The sequence below is a fragment of the Amborella trichopoda genome, chromosome 11, assembly GCF_054954075.1.
Source record: "Amborella trichopoda isolate Santa Cruz 75 chromosome 11, AtrichopodaSantaCruz75HAP2 v2.0, whole genome shotgun sequence".
Taxonomy (NCBI): domain Eukaryota; kingdom Viridiplantae; phylum Streptophyta; class Magnoliopsida; order Amborellales; family Amborellaceae; genus Amborella; species Amborella trichopoda.
Window position 1 is genome coordinate 25,160,131 of NC_142346.1, and position 25,459 is coordinate 25,185,589.

At 37.2% G+C, this 25,459-nt stretch overlaps 2 protein-coding genes across 3 annotated transcripts; both read left to right on the top strand.

Moving 5' to 3' along the window:
• RPL21C (Ribosomal protein L21) lies at positions 1-25,108 on the top strand. 2 transcript variants are annotated; one of them, XM_088851799.1, is made up of 5 exons: positions 1-427; positions 500-580; positions 14,934-15,035; positions 15,122-15,196; positions 24,694-25,108. In XM_088851799.1, the coding sequence occupies exons 1-5, from the start codon at positions 113-115 to the stop codon at positions 24,703-24,705; spliced, it is 585 nt and encodes a 194-aa protein (XP_088707925.1). In that variant the 5' UTR covers positions 1-112; the 3' UTR covers positions 24,706-25,108. The 2 variants fall into 2 exon arrangements, with proteins under 2 accessions (XP_088707925.1, XP_006856685.1); XM_006856623.4 differs by lacking the exon at positions 24,694-25,108 and adding an exon at positions 15,821-16,338.
• LOC110008320 (uncharacterized) lies at positions 6,140-9,253 on the top strand. The gene is made up of 3 exons (XM_088851796.1): positions 6,140-8,166; positions 8,284-8,402; positions 8,551-9,253. Exons 1-3 carry the CDS (start codon positions 7,107-7,109, stop codon positions 8,611-8,613), a joined length of 1,242 nt encoding a protein of 413 aa, XP_088707922.1. The 5' UTR covers positions 6,140-7,106; the 3' UTR covers positions 8,614-9,253.
• Positions 25,109-25,459: the final 351 nt, after the last annotated feature.

Sequence of the window (25,459 nt, forward strand, 5' to 3'; positions counted from 1 at the left end):
GTCCGATCCTCATTCTACTGAGGATAAGGAGGGGTGGCCTTTCTCTGATATAGCACGCCTGTGTAGCAGTGGAGAGAGAGAGAGAGGGGCATTCGGTTCGTCTCATTTCTTCATGGCTTCAATCTTCACATCCACATCCTCTTCTTGGGGGTTGGCTTCTTCATTCTCAAGAAGACCCACATCCCTCCTTCCTCAAAAACATCGTCAAATCCACGTTCTCAATTCAAACCCAATCTCACTTTCTCTCTCTTCGCGTGTTTCTCTCTCTAGGCCTCCCCTTCTATCGAGAAGGCCTGCATCTGTCACCGTTGCTCCTCCTCCTGAGACAGAGGAGCTCACCGAGACTGAAGAAGAATCAGCCCAAGCTATCCAACCAGAAGCAGTAGCTCAAGTCCCAATAGGAGAAGACGTTTACGCTGTGGTTATGGTGAGTAGCTTTTTTCCACCACCATGCTCTCTCTTTCTCTCTCTCTTCTTTTGATATTTGGTTGTGATGCAGGTTGGGTCGCGGCAATACATTGTTTTCCCTGGACGGTTCATATATACTCAGAGACTCAAAGATGCCAATGTGAATGATAAGGTACGTAGTTGGATAATGGGTTCCATTTTCCATTCGTTCTGGTTTGTTTCAAGCTGTTGAGAAGTGTGGGGGGACCATGAAATGTGATGCTTATGTAACTGTGACCCATTTTACGTAGTCTGATTAGCATAAATTGCCGCAGAACATTAGCAATTTAAAATGTGGTTTGTTTTCTAGGTGTTGATTAGTGAATTGGACCTTGAGGCCGTTTGTATGGGGCATACCAGTTCTTCACAATGTTAGAGTATATTTTGTCCAAATTTTAAAAGGTACTTTGTCAAACAAGAAGAGTTTTTTTTCTGGTCAAAGCATGAGTTTTCCCTCAAAACATGAGAGCTACATGAGCTCTCTGTCTCTCTGTTTCAAGGGAAGCAGTTCACTCGAAATAAAATGGCAGGGAGGGTGTAGAGCAAGAAAGAGAGACAACAGCGAAAAATATGATGGCTAAAATTCCAGGGAATCTTTTGGTTAGGTATGGGTTGTCATTTGGATGTTGGGGTGTTTAATCCATTATGTGGGAGTTGGTTTCAATTCATAAGTCCAGCAAATTTTTCTGTCGATATGAAAACAAGGCCTGGATTGATTACTATACGTCTTTTTATCTAATTATTGTACATTTGGTTTGTGGGGTAGGTTGGTTTTCTTCTTGATTTTGCGATGAAGGTCAGAATGGCACTTGATGATGCCAACCAGGGTAGCCTTGTTGCTTGCTTCTCTTTACTGGGTTTCAAAATGGATGCACAGTAATGCAAAGTTTCTGTTTTATCCATAATGAATTTGTGACGAAGTGACTATAGTTGAGAAGTAATAGAAATTTAGAATTTCCCAAAAGAGAGAGAAAAAAGAGGGAAAAGGCCATCACTGGTCAACAGGGCAAGTGGAGAATGTTCTTAATTTACATGAGTAATAGAGATGGAGAAAGAGTTGTAACTCTTAGCTAGTCAATAGAGAAGGGGCATTCTTAGCTAATAAGAGAATGACCTTAAGTGACAATTGCTTTCTTGGTATGAGAAGCCTGTGGGATTTGAAGTGCTTTTCCACAAATTTAGGCGAGGGAGGAATATTTAATTGGGAAATTCTCATACAATGTTTCTGAGCTCAGATTAGCTTTAACTAGCATAGAATAGCCCCGCACAATGAGAGAAAGGGTATCCAAATAGATCAGGTTACAAAATAAAGCTTGAGGACAGATATTTATAATAAAAAAGGAGAAAAAATAGTCCCATATTAATGCTAGAAAAAGAGTACAAGATTGGAAATGATTATAAAGTTGAGCTAGGAGATCACTTATTGGGTTGGGGTTCGGTTTATTCAGTCCTGTTGATTTGAGCTTACTCTGTGCAAAAAACCAAAAATATATTCAGACATTTTTGTGATTTGATTCTTTCTCATTGAGTATAAATGGCCCAAGTGAGTTCGAGTGGACTTCATAAATGATTCAATTATGTCGAGGAATGTAGATTTCATCTTTTATTGCAAATCAAAAGTTGTAATTTATGAATGTATCAAGTAGGATATTCAATTGCCATTTCTTTTTCCAGCCTGGAGCATCTTCTTTTGCAGCCTATGTAGTACATGAAAGTATGAGAGTATACCCAGTGAATAAATGAGTTATCTAACCATGCTGGTTTGATAGAACTAGTTCTATTTTGCCTCTCAATGAGGTGTATGACGTACATGAGTAGACCTTCAGACATTTTGACTTGCTGCAGTAGCCCCGGTAGTATCTTCTAGTCTCTCCAATCTGTCACCCCAATTGTAATGTTGCCCTTCTTGTGTATGTGTGGAAGCAGCCTGATACCTTTGTTTCATCTTCGATAAACAATCGGATCCTAAGGAGCAACATCAGGCTGTTGCTCAGATGGAGGTTCCTCATCATAAAGATATTCAATATCTTCGTCGGGGTGATGAGGAACATCTTCATCAACAATGCTTGACTAACGAGTGTAACTAGTGGTGCATCCAAGTAGTACAACTTCTTCATTTTGCGTTATGCAATCCTGCTGATTATCTCGAACTATGCCCTTCTTGTCTCATTTTCATCTTGCTGTAAAATGGTTCTAGGTGGATTACACATCATCATTCCATCAAATGTGACATTTCTTGAGTTCAGAATGCATTTGAGTCTAGGGCTGTAACAGTGATAGCCTTTATAAACATTGCACTTCGGCTTTAGGAGAAAGTTTCTTCCTTTGACTCTAATCTATATGAACATAAACGTGGTGTCCAAAAGATCGACGAAATGAATGATCTGCATTCTTACCATAAAACATATCATAAGGAGTTCAGCCATTGAAAGCATTAGTGGGCAATTGATTTATGACATAAACAGCCGTGTGAAAGGTGTCAATCTATAGGTATTTTGGGACCCCGCTCGTGAGCATCAAGGAAAACGCAATCTCGCCAATATGGTGGTGCTTTCTTTCCGCTATTCAATTTTGTTGTGGAGTATGTGGGCACAAAATTTGTTGCTCTATCCCGAGAACTCACTTCCTCCATTACTACGAAAGAACAAATTTGGTTTACGAAAATGGTTCTTGTTAAGATTGGGTGAGGAGAGAGAGAGAGAGAGAGAGAGAGAGAGAGAGAGAGAGAGAGAGAGAGAGAGAGAGAGAGAGAGAGAAATATTCAAGCACAAGTAAAATACATATATTTTTCACACACTATATACACATAGTGGCAGTTGACCTCAATATGCTTAATTTTTTCATGAAATACTAGATTTGAGGCAATATAATTTTTTTTGAGAATCGGTTAACTTTATAAATGAAGAAGAATTACATACTATTCAAGAAAGGGAAGGCAGCCCACAAACTGGGTGCTCAGTGTACATAGCGAGAGGGGGTGAGGAGAGAACAAAGAAAACAGAAAGAAGAAAGCAATAAACCAAAGCAAAGCAAGAAGAAAAAGAAAGAGAAAGTAAACTTAGAACTAGAAAACCTAGATAAGGGTATGAAGAGACACTGTAATTGTTTATCGAAGTTGGCAAGGCAAGAATGATTGCAATGCAAAACAGCAGTAGCTTGTAGCAGGGGCAGACTCAGAGCGGTGGCAGCAGCATCTAAAGAGGTAAACACTTGACACCAGCATACTAAAGGCCTGGTAAAACCTCTTCACTCTTGTACCACCCTATGATAGAACACTAAGCGAGGTGATGCATTGAGAGCGAGGGGGAAGCAATAGACATTTTAGACCCTCTCCAAGCTTCTTCCTTCCTAAGGTAGATCACAAGGCGAGCTGTTGTAGGGAAGTAAGGAGGAGAAGGCATTGAGAAAGAGGGGAGAGGTGTAGGTGATAAGAGGAGGGATACTTAAGAAAAGAGTAAGGTGGAGAGAAGAGATCAGGGTTGAAAAGTGGGAAAGCAACAACTGGGGATGAGAGAGCCAACAGAGAATTCCAATTATTTAAAAAGCAGTTGCTGGGGAAGTTAGCAAGAACATGGATAGTCTTAGCCCAATAGGAGATGAGGGAAGATAGAGGCGTCCGACCTACCCCTAAAGGTCCTGAAGTTCCTTTCCAACCAGGTGACCCAGAGAAGTGTAACCGCAGAAATTTGCCAGAGCTTCTTGCCAAGTTAGGGAAAAGGCGGGGTCAGAAGGGTGGATAAGAGGCTATGGTCGAAGGGTGGGGTTAGCCATTGAATACCAAAGAGGTTCAATAGTGAGGACTATATTGTTGAGCTATAGGATAGCATAAAAAAAGGTAGGGGATTGGGTTCCTCCTCCTAGAGACACATTATACATCTATTTGGTAAAGGTAAGTCATACCTCTGAAGTTGGTCAGGAGTAAGAGTTTTGTACTTTGTGAGGCACAGGCAAGGACCAACATTTATTCAAAATAGGGGAGGGGTTGAGATTTGGTGGCAAGGCCAGAAAGAAAGATGAGACCGAGAAAATGTCAGAGGGGTTTGGAGACCACAACAGGGAATCTTGATTCTGAAAAGTGCATAAAAAAGAAGAAAGAGACAAAAGGAGAGAGTTAAGAGGTAAAATTTCAGAATCAGAGAGGTTTCTCCTAACGATGGGTGTCCACTCAAGGCCAGAGTTGCCAAATTCACAATAATCCTTAATTAAGGCTTCCTTGTCAGGAGCTATATTGAAGAGGGAGGGGGAAACCTGATTGAGAGGAGCTTCACCAAGCCAGATATCAAGCCAAAACCTAATACGAAGTCCATTTCCCAACCTAAATCTAATATATCTGAGAATGTTAACTTTACTAGATGCAATGCATTTCCATGCACCAGAAGATCTGTGGGCAGGGACAATATAAATTGCTGCTTGATTATCACAATGTAGAGGAAAAGGAGTTGATACATTAACGCCCATCTCTTGAAGAAGAGAGCGGAGCCAATTATTTCACACGTAGCACTTGCCGTTGCTTGATACACGATTTATGCTGAAGATCGAGCTCCAACACTGTGCTTCTTACTCTTCCAAGTGACTAAATTACCACCCACTGTTATAAAGTAGCCATTGGTAGATCGTCTATCAAGACAACAACCAGCCCAATTTGTATCGCAAAAACCTTGTACATCAAGATGACCTAACTGGTATAAAGTAGCTCTCTCCCTAGAGAGGAATTTAAATATCGTAAAATGAGATAAACAACCTCCAAGTGCTCAGAGCATGCTGTGCTTACAGCATATGCAATGTTTGGCCGTTTGACAGTCAAATAAATAAGTCTACCCTCACTAATCTCTGATATACACCAAGGTTACTCAGAGGCTCTAAAAGTTGATCATACAGTTTGTGATTAACCTCTATAGGAGATTCTGCTCGTTTGGCTTTCAGCATTCCTGTGTCATTGAGGAGATCAAGAGTATACTTCCTTTGGGACAAAAAAAAATCTTTATTTAAACTTATCCACCTCTATTCTAAGAAAGTATTTCAATGGACTAAAGATCCTTGATGTCTAAAACACCGCCCAAGAATTCTTTCACTTTTTGAATTTTGTGATTACTATTTACTGTGAGCATAATATTATCCACATACACTATCAGTATTGTGGTAGAACAAGATTCTCTTTTAACAAATACAGAATGATCAAAATCACTCCTTTGAAATTTGAATTGACATATTGCCATGTTGAATTTTTTGAACCAAGCCCCTGAGGTGACTGTTTCAATCCATATATAGCTTTCCTTAATTTGCAGACCTTCCCTTTCTCTCCTTGAGGATAAAACCCAGGTGGTAATTCCATATACACTTCCTCTTGCAGATCTTCATGGAGGAAAGCATTCTTCATGTGTAGTTGGTGGATTTGCCATTTCCTATTTGCTGCAATGGATAAAAGTACTTGTATTGATTTCAACTTTGTCACAAGAGAAAAAGTCTCCTTATAATGGACCCCATATAACTGTGTAAAACTCTTAGACACCAAATGAGCTTTGTATCTCTAAATCGAACCATCTAGTTTGTGCTTCAAGCAATGTTTAAAAAAACGGACCGCCCGGCTCCCGAAAAGAATTTTTCGCACGTCTAGACCTGGGCGCCCCAACACGAGCGGCTGTACCTGGGCGGGCGCCTAGGCGGGCTAGGCGGGCGCCCAGGCGGGTGCCTAGCGCCCAGTTCTGGGCTGGCGCCCAACACAGTTTATGAATTTTTTTCTTTGAACTTCGCCCAAAAGGGCAAAGGGAGTCATTTTAACCCCCAAGTTTGTATAAAATAAGTTTAGGGGTTATTTTTCAACCCCAAACTGAAAAAAGAACAAGAAACCCTCAATCTTAAACTTATTTATGAGAATCTAAAGCAATTGCTGAGAATTGAAAGTACTTCTTGTGGATTGAAAAAGTTTGTTTTCTGATTGAAATTATTTTTGGGGTGCTATTGGTGGTATTAGAAGACTTTTAAATTGATTCGTAGCTCGACTGAGATAGCCAACTTTGAAGATCAGAGATTGGGTAGAAAAAGTCAGTCTGTAATCTTTATTTGAGATTTATTTTTCAATTTGAGATGTCTTTTGTGGGCTCTACTAGGGGTGGAGATCCTGGATGGAAATATTGTGTTAACCCAGATAAGAATGACAAAAATAAAATTATGTGCAATTTCTGTGGACATGTTTCTAATGTCGGCATAAATAGATTTAAGAAACATCTTGCCGGTATTAGAGTTGATGTCACCCCATGTAAGAAACTGAAGAAGAGGATGATGAAGAGGGGTAAGAAGAGATAGCTATGGTTGGTACTCAGAGCTCTAAGACCAAGGGGGCTTTTGAGTCTAAGAAGGCTCGTACGAGAGGGCTTATAGATAGTTTCTTTACATCTAGCCCTGAGACAGTAATTGAGAAAGGCAAGGGAAAGGGGAAAAAACAGGTGACAATTGACAATAGGTTTAAAAAGGAAGATAGAGCCAGGGTGATTCAGTATATTGCTCGGTGGTTTACCATGCGGGCATTTCTTTTAACACTGCTAGTTTGAATATCTTCCATACAATGTTGGAAGCAATTGGGCAATTTGGGCCAGGTTTGAAAGCTCCAACTCCTTATGAGATTGGAGATCCACTACTGAAGAAAGAAGTCGAGTACACTAATGAATATCTCAAGACTCGTAAGGAGGGATGGGCTAAATTTGGGGTTTCTTATGACAGATATGTGGAGTGATAAGAGGAGTAACATGAATTTATTAGTAAATTGTCCTGTGGGTACAGTTTTTTTACGCTTAATCGATGCTTCCAATGATGTTCATGATGCACATTATATATTTTCTTTCATTGATAAGGGTATTGAGGAGGTTGGGGAGGAACATGTAATTCAAGTGGTCACAGATAATGCTGCTCCCAATCTAGCTGCAGGACAAAAGAGGCCTCGCATATTTTGGTTTCCTTGTGCTGCACATTGCGTAGATCTTATGCTTCAGGCAATTGGTGAATTGCCTCCTATTAAAGGAATTATTTTTAAGGTTAAGGAGGTTACAATTTTCATATACAGTCCCATATTTACCTTTAGCGTGATGCTCAAGTTTACAAAAAAGAGAGAGCTAGTGAGGCCTAGGGTCACTGGATTTTCCACTGCCTACTTTAGTTTACAAAGCATGTATAAGAGGAGGATCGCTTTAAGGTTTATGTTTGCTTCAGAGGAGTGGAGTAGGTGTAAGTGGTCTAGAGATGCCAAGGGAAAGAAGACACGAGATATTATTCTTTCGAAATATTTTTGGCGTGGGGTGAAGCATGCAATATTAGTATTTCTTCCCTTGGTGAAGGTCTGGCGCTTGGTTGATGCTGATAAGCCCTCCATGGGCTTTATATATGATGTAATGGAAAGGGCTAAGAATGAGATTGCAGAGAATTTGGGGGATGATGCAGCGAAGTATGCCCCAATTTGGGAGATTATAGATGATAAATGGAATAGGCAGCTCCATAGACCATTGCATGCAGCGGGTTACTACTTGAACCCCAAATTCTTTTATGCAGATGCAGATATTGAGTCAAAAGGGGTAATTATGGATGGTTTTAATGAGTGCCTTGAGAAATTAGTTCCTGATCCAAATGTCCAAGATAAGATATCAATTGAAGAGCTAATTTCTTACAAGTGTTCTTTGATGTCATTTGGGAAAGATATGGCATTAAGGCAGAGAAACAAAGACGAACCAGGTAATATTCTTTTGACTTATGTACTTTTGTTTTATAAAATATAATTTATAATTTTCTTTCTAGTTTTGATAATGTTAAATACCTAAATTAATTATAAAGGTTGCCCACATATTGCAGCCCAATGGTGGAGACAACATGGGAGTAGCGCTTCAAACCTCCAGAAGATGGCTATGCGGATCTTGAGTTTGACAACTACCTCTTCTGGTTGTGAGTGCAATTGGAGTTCGTTTAAGATGGTATTTTACTATTTTACTATTTTAAAGGAATAAAATTTTATATGCTTTTTTTGTTTATAAGTTCATATTCATTTTGTAATATAGATTCATAAAAGGTAAGAAGATCATAGACTTATAGTAGTTACTTATGCATTATTTTTCCTTATAGGTGCATACAAAGAGAAGAAATAGGCTTGAGCAAAGGAAGCTCAATGACTTGGTTTTTCTTTGAGAGAATCAAAGGCTCGAGGAGAAAAAAAACCAGCCAAAGAAGGACCCTATCTCTTCGAAAGACATGGAGAATGCTTCAGATTGACTAGTTAGTGACCCTGGTACTGAGGAGGTCTTCCCTGGAAGGGTTTGACATGGGAAATGGTCGAGGAGGCTTCAGGGCAAGCTTATGATCCTAGGAGGGCCACTCGAGCAACTTCTTCTGCTGCTACTTCACGGAGGGAGATAGAGGAAGAGGAGGCAGATTCAGAAGAATATCTGGAAGAAGAGGAATATGTTGAAGAGGGTGATGATTCTGATGATGGCCTCAATTCTGATGTAGATGAAAGCAATGAAGATGATGATTCTGATTCCTATTGATGTCTTAATTGTCTTCTCTCTTCTTTTGAAGTAACTTTAATACTTTATTGCAGCATCTTGGTTTGGGCTTTAGACATTTGGAGTCTGAACGATTTTTATTTAGTTATGTGGTTTGTAATTTTTTTGCCTTTTTGGAATATTTTGTTGTGTGGTTTACTGGTTTTTCTATAGTTTTGGAAGTCAGTTTGTTGATGACTTGGAGAGTTGGAGACTTGGAATCTTGGATGTTATTATGGTTTATTTTATGGATATCGAATATGCCAATATGGAGAATTTCTGAATTTGAGAGTTGGAGACCTTACAGTGGCCTATTAGACCTTTAAATGTTTTGTATGGTTCAAATTTTGGAATAATTACAAATTTTGACACAAATATATGCATATATGTGCATTTGGATAACAAATATATAAAAAAAAACTAAGAATTTGCACTGCAGGGCGCCCGAGGTTCTAGGCGCCCACCTAGGCGTTGGGCGCTGGGCGCCAGGCAGGCCGCCTAGGGGCCACCTAGCGTTTTTTGAAACCTTGGCTTCAAGGTATACACCCACATGCATCCTACTACATGTTGTCTTTTTGACAGATCAATTACATCCCAAGTTCGTTGCTTCTCTAAGGCAATCAGTTCCTTTCCACTGTTGTTGAGCCAATGCATCTGCAACTTTGGTGGGAATAGAAATACAGGAAGTAGAGCAAAGGTATGCACAAAAAGAAGGTGAAAGTGAAGCATAAGAAACAAATTTACTAATCATATGAGAAGTACAATTCTTTTTTTCTTTTCGTGTTACAATAGGTAAATTGGATTCAAAAGGTATAGAGGTATGAGGAGAAGAAGTGCCCAACGAGTCAACAAGTTGAGGTTGATGATTGATCATTTACATCAGACTTTCCCATGTTCTTTTTCCAGGTTTACACTTTCAATAGTTTCCCAGTAGATTCCACCTAATCCTTAGTTGGATTACTGAAACTATTTTTGATCGCTGGAAGAGGAATAGGATTTTCAGGTGGCATAATGGATATTGAACCTCTTTGGGAAGAAAAGTAGAGTATATTCTCAAAGAAGGTAACATCCTTTGAAAGTAACACTAGTATCGTTTATGAGATTTTGAGTATCCTAGGAACACGCATCTGGTAGATCGAGGTTCTAATTTATTCCTAGCTGGCCCTAGTGTATGCACAAAGCAGACAACCAATAATTTTTGGTGGAAGAGAGAACAAAGGAAGTGTATGGTGAAGTTTGAACAGGTGTAGCCATTCTATTGATCATATAGGTAGTAGTAAGAACTGCTTCATCCCAATATGTCTTAGGGATCTTCATTCCCGTTAAGATGCCTCTCACCACTTCTAACAAGTGTCTATTTTTCTGTTCTGCGACACAATTCTATTGTGGTATATAGGAACATGATGTTTGAGTTTCTATACTACGTTACCATGTTTCTGAAAATAATTCTTTATTCCATGGTTTAGATACTCTTGTGTATTATCAGAATGAAAAAGTTTTATTTGGGTCTTAAACTGGGTCTGAACTATTTTGTGAAATGTTTTTACTATTGAAGGTACTTCATCTCTACTTTACATAAGATATATCTAGGTATAACGAGAGTGTTCATCAATGAATGAGATAAAATACCGACATCCATAAATAGAAGTAACAGGAGCAGACCCCAAACATCAGAATAAACAAGATGGAAGGGCTTAGAACTTATATTTTCACTTGTAGAAAAAGAGGTCCCACAATGTTATATATCTAGGTATAACGAGAGTAGTCATCAATGAATGATATAAAATATCAATATCCAAAAATAGAAGTAACAGGAGTAGGCCCCCAAACATCAGAATAAGTAAGATGGAAGGGCTTAGAACTTATATTTTTACTTGTAGAAAAAGAGGTCCCACAATGTTTAGACAATTGACAAATCTCACATTGTAACTAAACATTCAAAGAAACAAACTTATTTGGAAACAACAACTTTAAGGATTTTACAGACATGCGGCCTAAAAGGTTGTGCCACAAGAGGACTTGCTCATGACCACGAGACTTAGTGGTAAGAGCAATAGTAATGCATCCCTTGTTGAACAGGTATAACCCATTGTCTTCACGACCACCACCAATTGTCTTCCTCATTTTCGGGTCCTAAAAAAGACAATGTGAGGGGTAAAATGTGGCATTGTAATCTAGTTGTTTTGTTAGGGTGCTAACAAAAAGAAGGTTGGAAGGAAAAGAAGGCACATGTATTATAGAGGGTAAGGAAAAGGATGATGAAAGTTTATATGTACCACTCCTAGAGGCACTAGTCATGGATCCATTAGCAAGTTTAACTTCACAAGAAGTAGAAAAAGACAATAAACTGACTTTCTTACCAGTCATATGGTCAGTAGCCCCTAAATCAGCTGGTGTTGTAAATCTTTGATGACCTGATCTCTTGGACTGGATAGATTGTGTTGGGTGGCTAAGGTTTCCTCCTGTCACTCGATACAATATGGACACTTGCGTTCCGTAGTTTCAGTCTCAAGTGTGGATGCAAGTCCCAACAATGCTCTCGGGTGTGTCTCCTCTTCCCATAATGGCAGCATTTGACTTTCTTCTCTTCGGCTGGAGATAGTGGAGCATGATTTGGTCTCATACCCACTTTTCCTTGCTTGAAGCTTGTTGCAAAGGCTGATCGTTCATGATGGATGCTTGAGTTTTGTCCTTCTGCAATAACTTTTCTATTGGCCTCCCCCATTACATAATTATAGATAGATTCAAGAGAGGGCAATTTGTCCTTTCCTAGAACCTATACTGCCTGTGTAGAACTCAACAATCCTTCTTTGCTCGGACTGTTTTTTAATGTCATATTGTCATCAACTGTGGGATTAATAGGCTAATAGTGGTCTAGTTCTTACCGCTTTTGCCTTAGTATCCCAAATTACTCTTCCACAGTCATTTCTCCTTGCTGCAAATTCGCCATTTCACGATGCAATTGGTAAATCCTGGCCTTATCATTTTGTTGTGAGTATGTCTTGGCTACCATCTCCCATATATCCCTTACAGTCTTAAGAAACAGCAGCCCCCTGCTGATACTTGATTGCTTTGGAATGAAAGAACCAGGCCATTATTGTCAAGTTCTCATTTTCCCATTCATCATGAGATAGATCATTTGTTGGAGACGCTCTCACTTTTCCTGTGATGTAACCCAATTTCCTCTGGCTTCCTATGAACATTTTGACAGATTGGGACTATTCTGAGTAGTTTGTCCCATCTAGCTTAACTGCAGTAATCATCAATCCTGGGTGGTTAGATTGACTACTTTCCATGGAAATATTATGCTTGATTTCTAACATTTTCCTTCTCTCTTGAACTAGGAACTGTAAGGCCCCCCCCCCCCCCCCCCCCCCCTCCTCGGCCTGTTTAAAGGTACCAATTCCTTAGTTTCAAGTGTGAGGTTGCTGGAAATGTGGGATTGCTGGAAATATGAGGTTGTTGGAAATATGCGGTTGTTATTGGTAAAAGAAAGTGAGATGATCTTTCTGAATATACAAGGTTGCTAATACACCACATCTTAACGCCCAAGAAGGAAGAAAAATCATGATTCTAGGGTCACCGGAAGTACTAGATATCCTAGGGTTTCAAGCCCTGCTCTGATACCATGTTAAGATTTGGGAAGAAGAGAGAAATAGAGAGTAGGATTCAAGCACAGGTATATACATATATGTTTTTCACACTCTGGACATCGTAGGGAAATGTGCTTTATATATACAAATATTCCTATGGGGGTTACACTATGGGTAGGTTAGCATGCAAAAGAATTACAACCATTACAACAGGAGTTACAATCGCTGTTACAGCAGGTTCTAATGGGAACGAGGTCCATTATTTATACGAGTTGTGGGTTTTAATGGGCATGAACCTATAACACCATAACAACCATTTCATGAGGCCCATTATGTATAGGAGTTACAGCTGTTACATAGGTTTTAATAGGCATGAGCCCATACCAGTTGCTACAGTTCTCAATAAAAATTTTGAACTATATAAATGTTTTTGAATACTTGAGATTATTCCTTTAGGAAATAAATCCAAGTTTCTTTGCGAAAAATCATCCACAAAGATCACATAGTATATGATATGAAGAACATGCAATTGGTGCATGTTTCCATACATCAGAGTAGATTAATTCAAGAGGTGAGGAAGCTCTTTTATTAGAATTTGAAAAGGGAATTTGGAAATGTTAGCCCAACTGTCAAGCATGACGAAAAGAAAATTTTTGCCTCTTAGATAGTGATGGGATTGAACCTTACCTATGATCCATTTCCTCCAAGTAATTCCAAAATCCATAAGCCTCATTATTTCATACAAATATACCCAGGCAGCATGATCGTATGGCTAAAACAAAAATTGATTTAGAGCTCTTAAAGGCTTCGATCCCCTGTCCACCAAATGGATGGCCATCTTCACTGAAAATGCTGGACTCATTTTCTCCCTTTTTTGTGCACTTTTTTTCTGTTTTGGATCTTGATTGCCTAGAGGACATCTGCATGTGTAAACTTTGGAGCACAAGAAATTCTTCCAAGTCCAATGGGTTAGGATCCCCTAGCTATATAGTTTTGAGCTAGCTGACACTGTAGCGGTCTTTTTCAATGTGAATCAAATCTTTTCCTGATATCCTAATATATATATATATATATATATATATATATATATATATATATAGACACACAGACACACACACATATAGAACATAAGCGAACATGCTTATACTCTAGCATAATCTTGTTGGAACAAGAGGGGTTTGTTGGACTTCAGAATTTACATACGTTCTCATTTCAAACTAGCAACCTAAGTCAACTACACACACACACATGTTGATGGCATTTGTATGTCCCCAAAAATTGCACACATCCTCTCTTCATCCCAATAATCAAACCCAAAAAAGAAAATTCAATTTGCACCCTAGATACGGTCAAAATGAGTTCCCTCCAATAATGAATCTAGATCATTCATTTGATCAATTTCAAGATGTAGGTCTTTACAAACTCAAAAATCATTTTTTTTCTTTTTTAATATTGTTCATCTAATCATAATAAATCCATCTAAAAAATTTGGAAAGGGAAAAAACCTTTCTAAGGCCTAGATTTAAGCATCTTACCTAAATAGATGGCTATGTTAATTGGGTTAAAAACACACTTTCTTGGTTGTGTTATCAAATTTGACCTTTTGTGATTGTTCATTGGAATAAAAAGAGTGTATATTTAAGAATTGGGGTCAAACAAATGCCCTAACACACTTTTTGAAGAATGTTTCATTATATCACTATAAAACCGTTGTATGGAATCATTCGCCACATATATACATATATGTACACACAAAAAAAAGAGGTCCAAAATGAGTCCGCCGTTTTCATTGAATGCATGCTCCATCCATTTGAGGGATGGTGATCTAAACGTTCAAGAATTCAGATTTAATTCTTTTTTAAAATTGTTCATTTATTGCATCAAATTTATGCAAAATTTCAGCCTAAAGATTTCCCTCTAGCCATGTGGTTTAGCCAACGGCTTTATTGTGTAACTTAAAGCTCATTATTCTGTAACTTAAAGCCCATTGGCTTATAGAATCTTTTTCCAAAGTATACTATCATGGGGCAGACTGGTGCTTCAACATGTTATGTAAGGACCTACTTAACGTAAAGCAATTTTTTTCATTTGTTTGGGTTAAAATCAATGAACAAAAGGTCTGGGCAATGTGACTTGATGACTGAGAACAACATAAATTTTGTAACTGATTAAAAAGCTATTTTTATCCTAGGTACATGAATACCTGTGTAGTATTGTCTTGTAACTATGAAGTTCACGAACCTTGGAAGAAAGAAGTAGATAGATCGCGTTGCGTGCAAGTTTTCTCATGCAGACTGCTAGTGGGGATCACATTTCTAGTTTCTCATGCAATGATTCTTGATATTCCTTTCTAATCGTTCTTTTTGTGCAGATCATCCTAAACAAGGTTTTGTTGGTTGGGACAAGGACAAGCACTTACATAGGCAAACCAGTTGTGCCAAATGCTGCTGTACATGCTGTTGTTGAGGCACAGGTAAGAAGTTACGATCTCCCACAACCAGCAGAAAAGTAGCAATGGTTTCCCAGTTTAATGTGATGTTTGATTTCCATCAATTTCAGGGCTTAAATCCTAAAGTTGTTGTTTTCAAGTATAAAAAAAAAAAGAACTACAGGAGGAATATTGGACACCTGCAGGTAGACTCCATAATATTCATTTTTGCTGTGATTATAGTTCCTTGAAAGCTTGAAACTGGGTTGCAAAGCTGTTGAATTTTTAGATGGTCCAAGTTAAAATATTCAAAAAACTATATGTGAACCTATAGTTGGAAGCCACATACACATATGAGCACATGCATGTATGCTGGAAACTGTGTTCGAATTCAAAAAATCAATATAAAAGTGACTAGCAAGCAAAGTTATTTACTTTCTTTTAATTCATTTTATGGTGATTCATTAGTGCTTGTAACTGTGGTCTAGTTGGAGTGCTAAAAAACACAAAGTAATTAATCTGGTTATATTGTTGAGGGATTCAGTGTTGCTTGTTGACTGTTGACACAAGACACACAAACCATTTAGTCTGGCTATAGTGTTGCTTGTTGCTTGTTGACTGTTGACACAAGACACACAAGTCACCACTATCTGTTGACGACAATCTTTGAGTTAAAACAGAGTTCACCACTATCCTTGCCAAGCAAATTCACATTCCTTTCTTTTTTCCCTCTTTTTTTTTTTTTTTGTCCTTTTAATATGGGTGTGTGGGTCTGTATTGTGGGATATATGGTCAGATATAAAACTTATACAATAATTAATAATCTGCAGCCGCATACAAGGATAAGGATCACGGGCATCACTGGTTATCAAGATTCACCTGCTGCCACACTTGCCTAGTCTTCACCATTTTGTTTTGCTGTATATATTGGTCAAATTTTTTTGAACCAAATAGGAATCTAGGGTCTTTCCATTTCTAGCCCGTGACTTTTAGAGTTGGGGTAGCTCTAAAGAGTTTCCAAAGAGCTGACTAGTAGATTTCGGATTCATTTTCTGTACACTATTTTTCTTTTGACATCGTACCTATGAGGCATTGGTGCCATATTGCCATGCTATCATAAAGAATGTTGCTATGTTACTCAGCCACAAAGAATGTCAGCATGTTTTTGGACTGCAAAGTAATATGTCACAATATGTTAACCTTCTCTAAAAAAAAAGTAATATGTTGCAATATGTTAATTAGTGGTTTATGGATTTGTAGGATCTAATGTATTCTATAGTCTAGTAATGTGAATCCCTATTGAATGAGTGCCTCATGATCATAAAATTGGGACTATTTCATGCTGCAATTAGCTTAATTAACAAATGTTTTTTTATTAATGTGTGGACACGAGGAGTCGGAAGCATGCTTGATTTCCTGTCAATTTGTAGTTCTAAGAAATGGTTTTTGTTTTGCTGAAAATCGTAGAATTTTGGGTGCATTCTCTCTACTCGAATGACAAGCCAATACCAGAAAATTTTCCAAAGCCTCAAGCATAAATAGATAACCTAAAACAAATAATTCTTGAAAATTAAAAGGCTTTACTCTGGTGCTTGAGTGGTTATATGGTTCGCCTCTACTATAGTTTTCTCTTAGGCTAGGTTAAATCATTAATCCGCCGGCTTGGCAAAAAGCCTAAAGGTGCATTAAGATTCCAAAACCTTAGATAGGGCTTGTTGGCACTATTCAGAAGCAGTTTTTACTATTCACGTCCTAAAAGTGTTAGAAACTTTAACCCTCTAGTCTTTTTATTATTATTTTTTGATTTTTTTTATTTTAAAAATTGATGTTAGGGTCTTTTTACTACATTATAATAAAAAATGAGAAAATTACGTTATACTTTTCGTTATTTTGAAAATACGTGAAACTTTATGTTATTACACATACGTCAGTTTTTTCAATTTCATAACACTTTTTTTTGTAAAAAATATGAAATTACCTATTTTTGGTTTTTGAAAAATCAAAATTTTTTAAATTTCAGTTTTTCAGAAACCAATTTTTTTTAAATTTCGGTTTTTGAAAAATTGAATTTCAAAAATCAAATTCTTTAAATTGAATATTATGTATGCCCAAATATTTACATGAGGTTGAATTGACTTTTTGTTATCATGCATGCCTCTGGACTTTCATGTCAAGGGTTCAAGTCCCTTCATACACAATCTAATTTTTTTAATAAAAAATAGATGTTTTTTATTTTATTAAAAAGCTAAAAAAAAAGGTCCATCATGGAATGGGTGTGGCTTTTCGGTTATCATACATGCATCTATACTTTCATGGGTTCAAGTCCCTCTATATGCAATTTAATTTTTTTTAATAAACAATGGATGTTTTTTATTTTATTAAAAAGAAAAAAAACAGCCCCATCTTAGAATAGGCAGGATTTGATACACTATTTAAGTAATAGTGATAAAAATAGCTATATATATATATATATATATATATATATATATATATATATATATATATATATATATATATATATATATATATATACTTTTATTATTATTATATATATTTTTTAACTTGTTGAGTTAATTGCAACACTAAAATTCGGTTTTTCAAAAACCGAAAATGGGCAATTTTGTCTTTTCTTTTTAAAAAAATGTGTTATGAAGTTGAAAACAAACATTTGGGTAATAATATAAAGTTTCATCCATTTTCGTAATAGCAGGAAATATAACGGATATTTACGTAGTTTTCCCATAAAAAAAAAAAATTGAAACTACCCTTCTTAAGTTAAATCATTATAAAAATATCCATTAAGTCCCTTCACTTAAAACATAAAAGATCGCTAAAGTACCCCTAACTTTAATTAACGCATTGGAAGTAATTAGAAATATGTAAAAACAACAATAAACTAAAAATAAATTCCTTCAAAAAGTCGGCCTTTGCATCGTGGATCTCCTTACGATATTGGGATGTAGATCATAAAGGGGGGCGTTAAAGGATGGATTGATTAGGTCAAAAGGTTCATGGAAACTTTTCTGATTAGTCAGGATTGTCAGGTGCATCATTCTTTCCACCAACTGGGAAGAACTTGACCTCGAGTTCGGCTCTTCTCAATTCAGCTAGAAGGTTGATCTTACAGGCATTAGTCCCCATCTTCTTTGGCACCCGAAATAGTCCAATCTTCCTATCATTCAGCTTCTTGTATTTTCTCATAGGATGCCTATCTTTCTGTAGATGAACCATCATTGAATCGCCCACTCGAAAAGTTTTGAACGCCTATGTTTATCTGCAGCTTCCTTGTACTTGGTAGTAAAAATATCCAAATTAACTCGAACCTAGTAATGGACATCCTTCATGTTCTCGATCATAAGGTCAACATCAAAGTGTCCCTACCCATTAGCTGGTAGAGGAGTCAAATCCAGCATATGGGTAGGATTCTACCCATACACGACCTCAAATGGACTCTTGGCGGGAATTGTTATAAGTGAACTTGGTTTGTAGCAAAGCCAAATTCTGATGTCTTTTCTTGTCATCCACTATGCTCCGGAGTAGGTTACCATGGGTTTGATTAACCAACTTAGTTTGACCATCAGTTTGTAGATGATAAGCACTGCTAAACTGTAGCTTGGTACCCATATTGCATCATAAAGTTCCCCAAAAGTGACTGAAAAACTTGGTATCCCTACCCGATATAATCATTTTGAGAATCCCATGAAGTCTCACTATCTCACAAAGATATAAATTGGCCACATGAGTTACATTTAGAGTCTTCTGGCAAGTAATGAAGTGTGTCATCTTTGAAAACCTGTCAACCATAATAAATATAGTGTCCATACCTCGTTCAATCCGCAAAAGACCCAACGCGAAGTCCATGCTAACATTCCATGGTGCATTGACATTGGGAAGTGGACAATATAGAATTTTAACGCTGGTCCTTGCAACTTGACACATTCTGGATTTCTCCACATGCCTAGCCACATCTTGACTAAGTTTGGGCCAATAGCACTTAGACTCCACCAATGCGATTGTTTTGTCTAGCTCAAAGCGTTCCCAAGGCCCCCACCATGTAGCAAATCTCTGCAAAATCGTCATCATCAGTATACAAGTCACACAGACAACCTTGTCACCATAGCTGCCATAGTGGTAAAAAATGACGCTCTTCGACTTAAGGAATCTGCAACTTTATTCTGATTCCAGGCCTTGTGACGAATCACGAAGGTGAACTCCTACAAATATATCACCCACCTAGCTTGTCGGCTATTTAGCTTATACTGCCCATACTTCAGTGCCTCGTGATCTTAAAATAAAAGAAACTCATGTTGAAAAATATATTAATGCTAGTGTACTAAGTTTGAATGAATACATAAAATTCTATGTCATATGTGGTGTACCATCAACGTGTATCATTGAGCTTCTTGCTAAAATATGTGACGAGTTTACCCTCTTGGCTCAAAATAGACCCAATACCAACATGTGAGGCATCACATTCTAGTTCAAACATCTTATCAAAGGCTGGCAATCCTAGCACGGGTCACTCAATCATGGCTTGCTATATCCTCTCAATGCTTTTTTCTTTTTCTGCATTTGTATGAAAGAACCCTTACTTCAAAGAGTTAATGAGTGGTGCTATGATGGTGTTGAATCCTTTAATGAACCGTCCATGAAAAGTGGCCAGACCATAGAAACTACTTATGTCATGGACTGATGTAGGGGTTGGCCATTCTCTTATGGCTGCTGCCTTTATCTCACCCACGCTGATTCCCTTAGAGAAAACCACAAAACCCAAGAAAATTAAACTGTTGGTCATGAATTCACACTTTTTCAAATTTGCATATAGTTGCTTCCTTCATAACAACTCTAGCACAAGCCTTACATGGTCCATATGGGGCCTTTCAATAGAGGATATCATCAAAGTATACCACCAAACTTTCCTATTTATGGCTTAAAGACTTGGTTCATGAGCTTCATCAAGGGTCCAATATTGTTGCAAAACTACCACATCTTTAATTGATTGGCTCAATCCATTCACATACTTGGCAATAGACTGCTCCTCCTGCTCGAACACATCACTACGGGCAGTCAAAAGGTGAAGCTTATATGTGTATTTGTCTACCGATCTCTCTTCTTAGCACAACACATGTATCTTTTGATATAAGGTTTGTAAATAATTTTTAGGCTGGTACTTTTCCTTTAATTTCCTTTTCATCGCCTCTCAAGAATTTAATTTTGGGCTTTCCCATTCTCTCTTGCATTGTTGTCGGTTGTTCCCACCATACCAAAGTACATTTCTTCAATTTAATGGCAATAAATTTAACTGCTTTGCTCTCTAGCACATCCTTGTAATAAAGGAAAATGCTTCTATATGACCCTAACAACATATGAGTTATATGGGACCCCCACTTCATAGTTGTTCGTTTTGAATCAAATGGATTCAATTATCGATACCACAATGTCACGCCAAACATTGTTTTATTTCTCTTTTTTTTTTCTACAAAACATTTGTACATGAAATTTTGGGTGTCCCATCATAAAATTAGGGCGAACTTGGAAAAAATACAAAAAAATATTTTCTATAAAAATAAATAACCAAAATGCCACTGCAATTTTCAGGGGTTTCTTGGTAATTTTTTATCCCCTTAAATATTTTTTATTATTTTTATTAGGTGCGCCCTGTCAGATCTATGCATGCCTCAAATTTTGCTTCAAAATTATTTGTAGAATAAAAATAAATAATAAAAAACTATGAGTCATCTGATCAAGATCTGATGGTTAAGAGCTAGCTTGTGACATTGGGACTCAAGCCATCTCAGCCATTTACTCGGATCTAACAGTTGAGACCAAAGATCACATATACTATATATGTGGGTGGGTTCACATAGAAAGCTTTCCCTTGTACTAAAAAGACCTCTCTACCATGTTTAATCAGTCAATAAAGTCATTGGGCTGCGACTTTCTTTTAAATTTGGAATATCTAAGTTTAAATCTATGGAATTTTAGTGTCACCCATACCTCCAATCGTATTCCTCTTCGCTCAACTCATCCAACAGAGCATGATAGTGAAAGGGGTTTACTCAACATCATTTTGGACAGACAACTTCATCTCACCGATGATCGATACCTGCAAGCCGCCTCGTAAGTTTTTGAACTTGTTGTATCAGGTGCTCCATCTCCTAATCCCTCTCATCACAACGTAGATCCATACAGATACCCTTGCCTTGGCCTCTTCTTACTACCATAGATTCACCGAAATCACAAGGCTTAGACTGAGAACCAACCAAATCAGTTGAAACCATCAAGGTCTAGGCTGAATTGGTGAAATTTGGCTTAAAATCAATATTCCCTAGACTTGTTGTTGGTTCCTAGTTTTGTTGAAGAAAACCTAGGCTCTGATACCAATTTGATGCAGAAAAATAGAGAAATGAGGCAAAAAACAGTTCAATAACTATCCTAATAACTCAGATTTGAGTGGATCTAGCTTCCTTGCACAAAAAAAGTGACTCCAAAACCCTAGATAGGATTTGTTGGAATTACTCACAAGCTGTTTTTATTGTTCACATCCCAAAGTGTTAAAAATAGTAACACCCTAGTTTTTTTTTAATTATTATATTAGAATTAAAAAATACCAAAACTGACTCCACTTAAGTTAAAATATTATAAAAATACTCACAAGTTGTTTTTACTTAAAATAAAGCATAAAAGATACGTAAACTGCTCCTAACTTTAATTAAAATACTATAAATAACTTGTAAACTTTAAAAACAATAAAAAACTAAAAATAAATTCCTTAAAGAAGTCTGTCTTCTCTTCTTGGATCTCGTTGCAAGCTTGAGTTATAGATCATTCATAAAGGGGTCGCCAAAAGATGGATTGATTGAGTCAAAAGGCTCATAAGAATTTTCTTGACTAGTCAAAAGACTACTAGGTGCATCTAATTCTATAGTAATAGGAGACATTCAATTCAGATGGCCAAAAGCTATGACGGTTTGCACCAAAATCGATCACCCAAACTTTGGGCTTGTGTTTCCCGCCCCAAGTCATGGTTCGGCACTGTTGGAGTGGCATTTAAAGTAAGAGTCTATTTGTGGTTTGAGTGGTCCCTTGGATACCACTTTAGATCCCCTCAATTCCAACGAGACAAAAAATGGTTTCCATGCCACCTGCAAAATAATGCATTTTGATAGAATTCTAACATGTTGATAAAAAATGCAAGTTGCATCAAAACTAACGGTTATTTCTCAAATAAAAATATATACGAAGGGACCATTTTTTATATATTTTGGATATAAAGAGGTCATAATCACTTTGATTTGAGGATGTCATAATTACTTTTGTCCATCAGGTTTTAAATTGGTTGGTTGTAAGAATGTCATTGAATAGATAAATTTAAAAATAAATTTTTCGAACTTTATGACATATCTTAAATAATCCAATTTAATACTTAATGGTTAGAAGTAATTGTGACTTCCTCGTACCAAAAATAAACGGTATCATAACATACAATCCCTCGTCAAATTTCAAAAGGGAGTACTTTGAAATGGCAAGTCATTCTTTTACAAGGCGGTCCCTTATCTATAGGACTAAGCTTGAGGCTTGAGCTAAACATTAGCAAGAGCCATTCTCTCTATCCTACAATCATGAATAGGAAAGTTCTGTGCTACTATTGTTTGGGATCCAATTGGTTTGCTATCAACTCCTGACTGTCTCATGTCATCATCATGTACGTCCCCTATTTTGACTTTGAACAGGGGAACAACACATCGAAACCATTCCTGTCGATGCGTGACAGTTGTGAAAATGCTGGCAGACTGTCTAAGCTATTGTCTATACACGCTTACAAGGAGATATAGGCTATTTGTCTATTCACCCCAAAAACAAAAAAGGCGAGCTGTTCAAGAGTGGTTTGATCATAAGTTGTCTATTCACCCATAGAAAAGACGAGCTGTTGAAGGGAGGTTAGACTAATTGCAAGCAATTCCCCTAAAAAACAGACTAGGAAAATTTACAAGTATTGAGATCAATCGAGTCTTCTTAGACACATTTGATGACATTGGAGTGATATAGAAAAGATTCCCATGGTCCCTGCACAATACGAGGAATAACAATGCTTTAAAGCCTAGAATTGGGTCCTGGATGGGGTCTTCAGCAAACAGGTCCCGATCGTCTAATTCCCCTGGGTGAAAAAAAGACTACAAGATTAAAAATATTTAAGACTTAAATTAGGTGAGAATCACTCAATTCTACTTCGGAATCTCTTGACATAACCGCCCAATTCCCTAACAAAATAGGGCGGTCCCTATTGAATCAGACAGATTCCCAATCCTTCAAAGGAGCCAAGTTGGAGTGAATTTGATCCCGATCACCAATTATTGATCTGGATAGATGTTTCAAAACTTGTCCAGCTTTATATGTACTGGAAAAAACATCTTATCTTCAACCATGCCAAACATGCAAGAAATGAATCATGCATTGGTCAAGTCTTGTGAATAGATGTAAGGGCAATTCATTGAATATTTAGTGGTCACCTACTGCAAAGCCGAGGTAACCGTATATTTAATGGCTACTCCAGTCACTTATTGAAGAAACTCTCATCACATGTAGGCCCTACTGTTTATTTCAATGAAAAATTTTAGTTCCTCCGATTGCTAACAGTATCGAAGCATCAAAGAACATGAGATGGAAGAACCTCTGATAGTTCCTCCGATTGCTATGAGACCACCAAGTGATGATGCTGATGATGAAATTCCTGTACTAGATGACTTTGAGAGATATGATGACTATGAAAATGTCGATGATGGCACGTCCTTAGTGATCCGACCTTTGGAAGTTGGTAATGTTTTGGATGCAATTAATGTGCGTTACAGTGACTCTCTTGATGCCATTACAAATATCCTAAAGGAGGAGCATAAAAATGAACTAGAAGAAAGGCTTATTGGGAGCAAAATTTAGAATTCCAAGAAGAAAGGATGGCTTCAAAGAGAACTTGACAATTTGGTATGTCATATTAACTATGATCACGGTGAGGTAAGTGCTTGTTCTCGCACACAGTTTGAATCTTTACAGCCTATGTTTGCTGGTCCTTCAAGGGTCACCAAACATAGAGATGGTTACTAGTCTGTATGAAAGTGTTATGTTGGAATGTTAGGGGACTCAATAGTGCTCAACGCAAGAGAGATGTTATTTTTTTTTGCAGAAAGGAAAGACCTGATCTCTTACTTCTCCAGGAAACTAATTGGAGGACCCGACTCTTCGCATTGCTAGACTGGTTTGAAGAAACAGTTCTTTGGATTTTTTTGGAGTAGATGCTTCTGGTTATTCTAGTGGTATTTGGGTCCTCTGGGACCGTTTGGTTTTGAGTGCTTAACAAAACTTTATTTCAAGTAGACACATTTCGATTGTTTTCCAAGGGCCTTTAGATAAGTTTTCTTGGTGTTTATCAGTGGTATATGGGTCTAACAGAGCTGTTGATAGATCGACTTTTTTTGAGAAACTAGCAAATATTCAGTTAAATTTAAATGTGTCTTGGTTGGTTTGTAGTGACTTTAATATTATTAGATGGTCAAGTGAATTTACATCTTCTCTTCCTATGTCTTCTTGTATGAGATTATTTGAAGATTTTATAAAACAGCATGAATTGATTGATCTTCCTTTTATTGGGGCTAACTATACCTGGTCCAATCATAATTTACACGAGATCTATTGCTTTTGCTAATGCAAGGAAAATGGTTAACTCAATTCAAAGCCTCCGTATTGAAGGAAGAGACTGTGACAACATGTCAAAGGTTGAAACGGCACTGGTTGATCATTTTAAGAGTTCTTATGAGGCCGATAGTGGGATTCAACTATCCATTCAAGATCTACCTTTTGCTAGGTTGCCGTTAGAATGAGCTCAGTGGTTGGACAGAAAATTTGAAGAGCAAGAAATCAAAGATGTAATCTTTGGCTTAGGCAGAGATAAGGCTCCTAGCCCAAATGGATACCCAATGGTTTTTTTTTTAATCTTTTTGGGATATTTTGAAAGATGATATTGTTCAATTATTAGAAGAATTTTATCAGAGAGGTAAAATTAATATCGTCATGAATTCCACTTTTATTGCTTTAATTCCAAAGAAAAATGTCATTGCAGAAATAAAGGATATTCAGCTTATTAGTCTTATTGGTAGTCTATATAAAATCATAGCAAAGATTATAGCCAATAGACTGCGCCAAGTGATTCACATGATTATTAAAGGACCACAATGAACATTCTTAAAAGATAGGCAAATTATAGATAATATTTTGGTTGCACAAAAATATATCCACTCAAGAATCAATGATGAAAAATCGGGCTTTATTTGAAAGCTAGATTTTGAGAAGGCATATGATAAGGTTGATTGGGGGGTATTACAAAGTATCATGGCTAAAATGAGTTTTTGTTCAAGGTGAAGATTGTGGATTGATGATTGTCTGTCTTCTACCCATTTTTCGGTTCTTGTTAATGCTAA

What these genes read in the sequence shown, in the direction of transcription:
- RPL21C (XM_006856623.4), top strand. Translation starts at nt 113, where the DNA reads ATGGCTTCAATCTTCACATCCACATCCTCTTCTTGGGGGTTGGCTTCT. An exon ending in ACGTTTACGCTGTGGTTATG is followed by an intron (nt 428 to 499) that starts GTGAGTAGCTTT and finishes GTTGTGATGCAG; the next exon opens with GTTGGGTCGCGGCAATACAT. An exon ending in ATGCCAATGTGAATGATAAG is followed by an intron (nt 581 to 14,933) that starts GTACGTAGTTGG and finishes CTTTTTGTGCAG; the next exon opens with ATCATCCTAAACAAGGTTTT.
- LOC110008320 (XM_088851796.1), top strand. Translation starts at nt 7,107, where the DNA reads ATGAATATCTCAAGACTCGTAAGGAGGGATGGGCTAAATTTGGGGTTT. An exon ending in GAGAAACAAAGACGAACCAG is followed by an intron (nt 8,167 to 8,283) that starts GTAATATTCTTT and finishes CACATATTGCAG; the next exon opens with CCCAATGGTGGAGACAACAT. An exon ending in ATTGGAGTTCGTTTAAGATG is followed by an intron (nt 8,403 to 8,550) that starts GTATTTTACTAT and finishes TTTTCCTTATAG; the next exon opens with GTGCATACAAAGAGAAGAAA.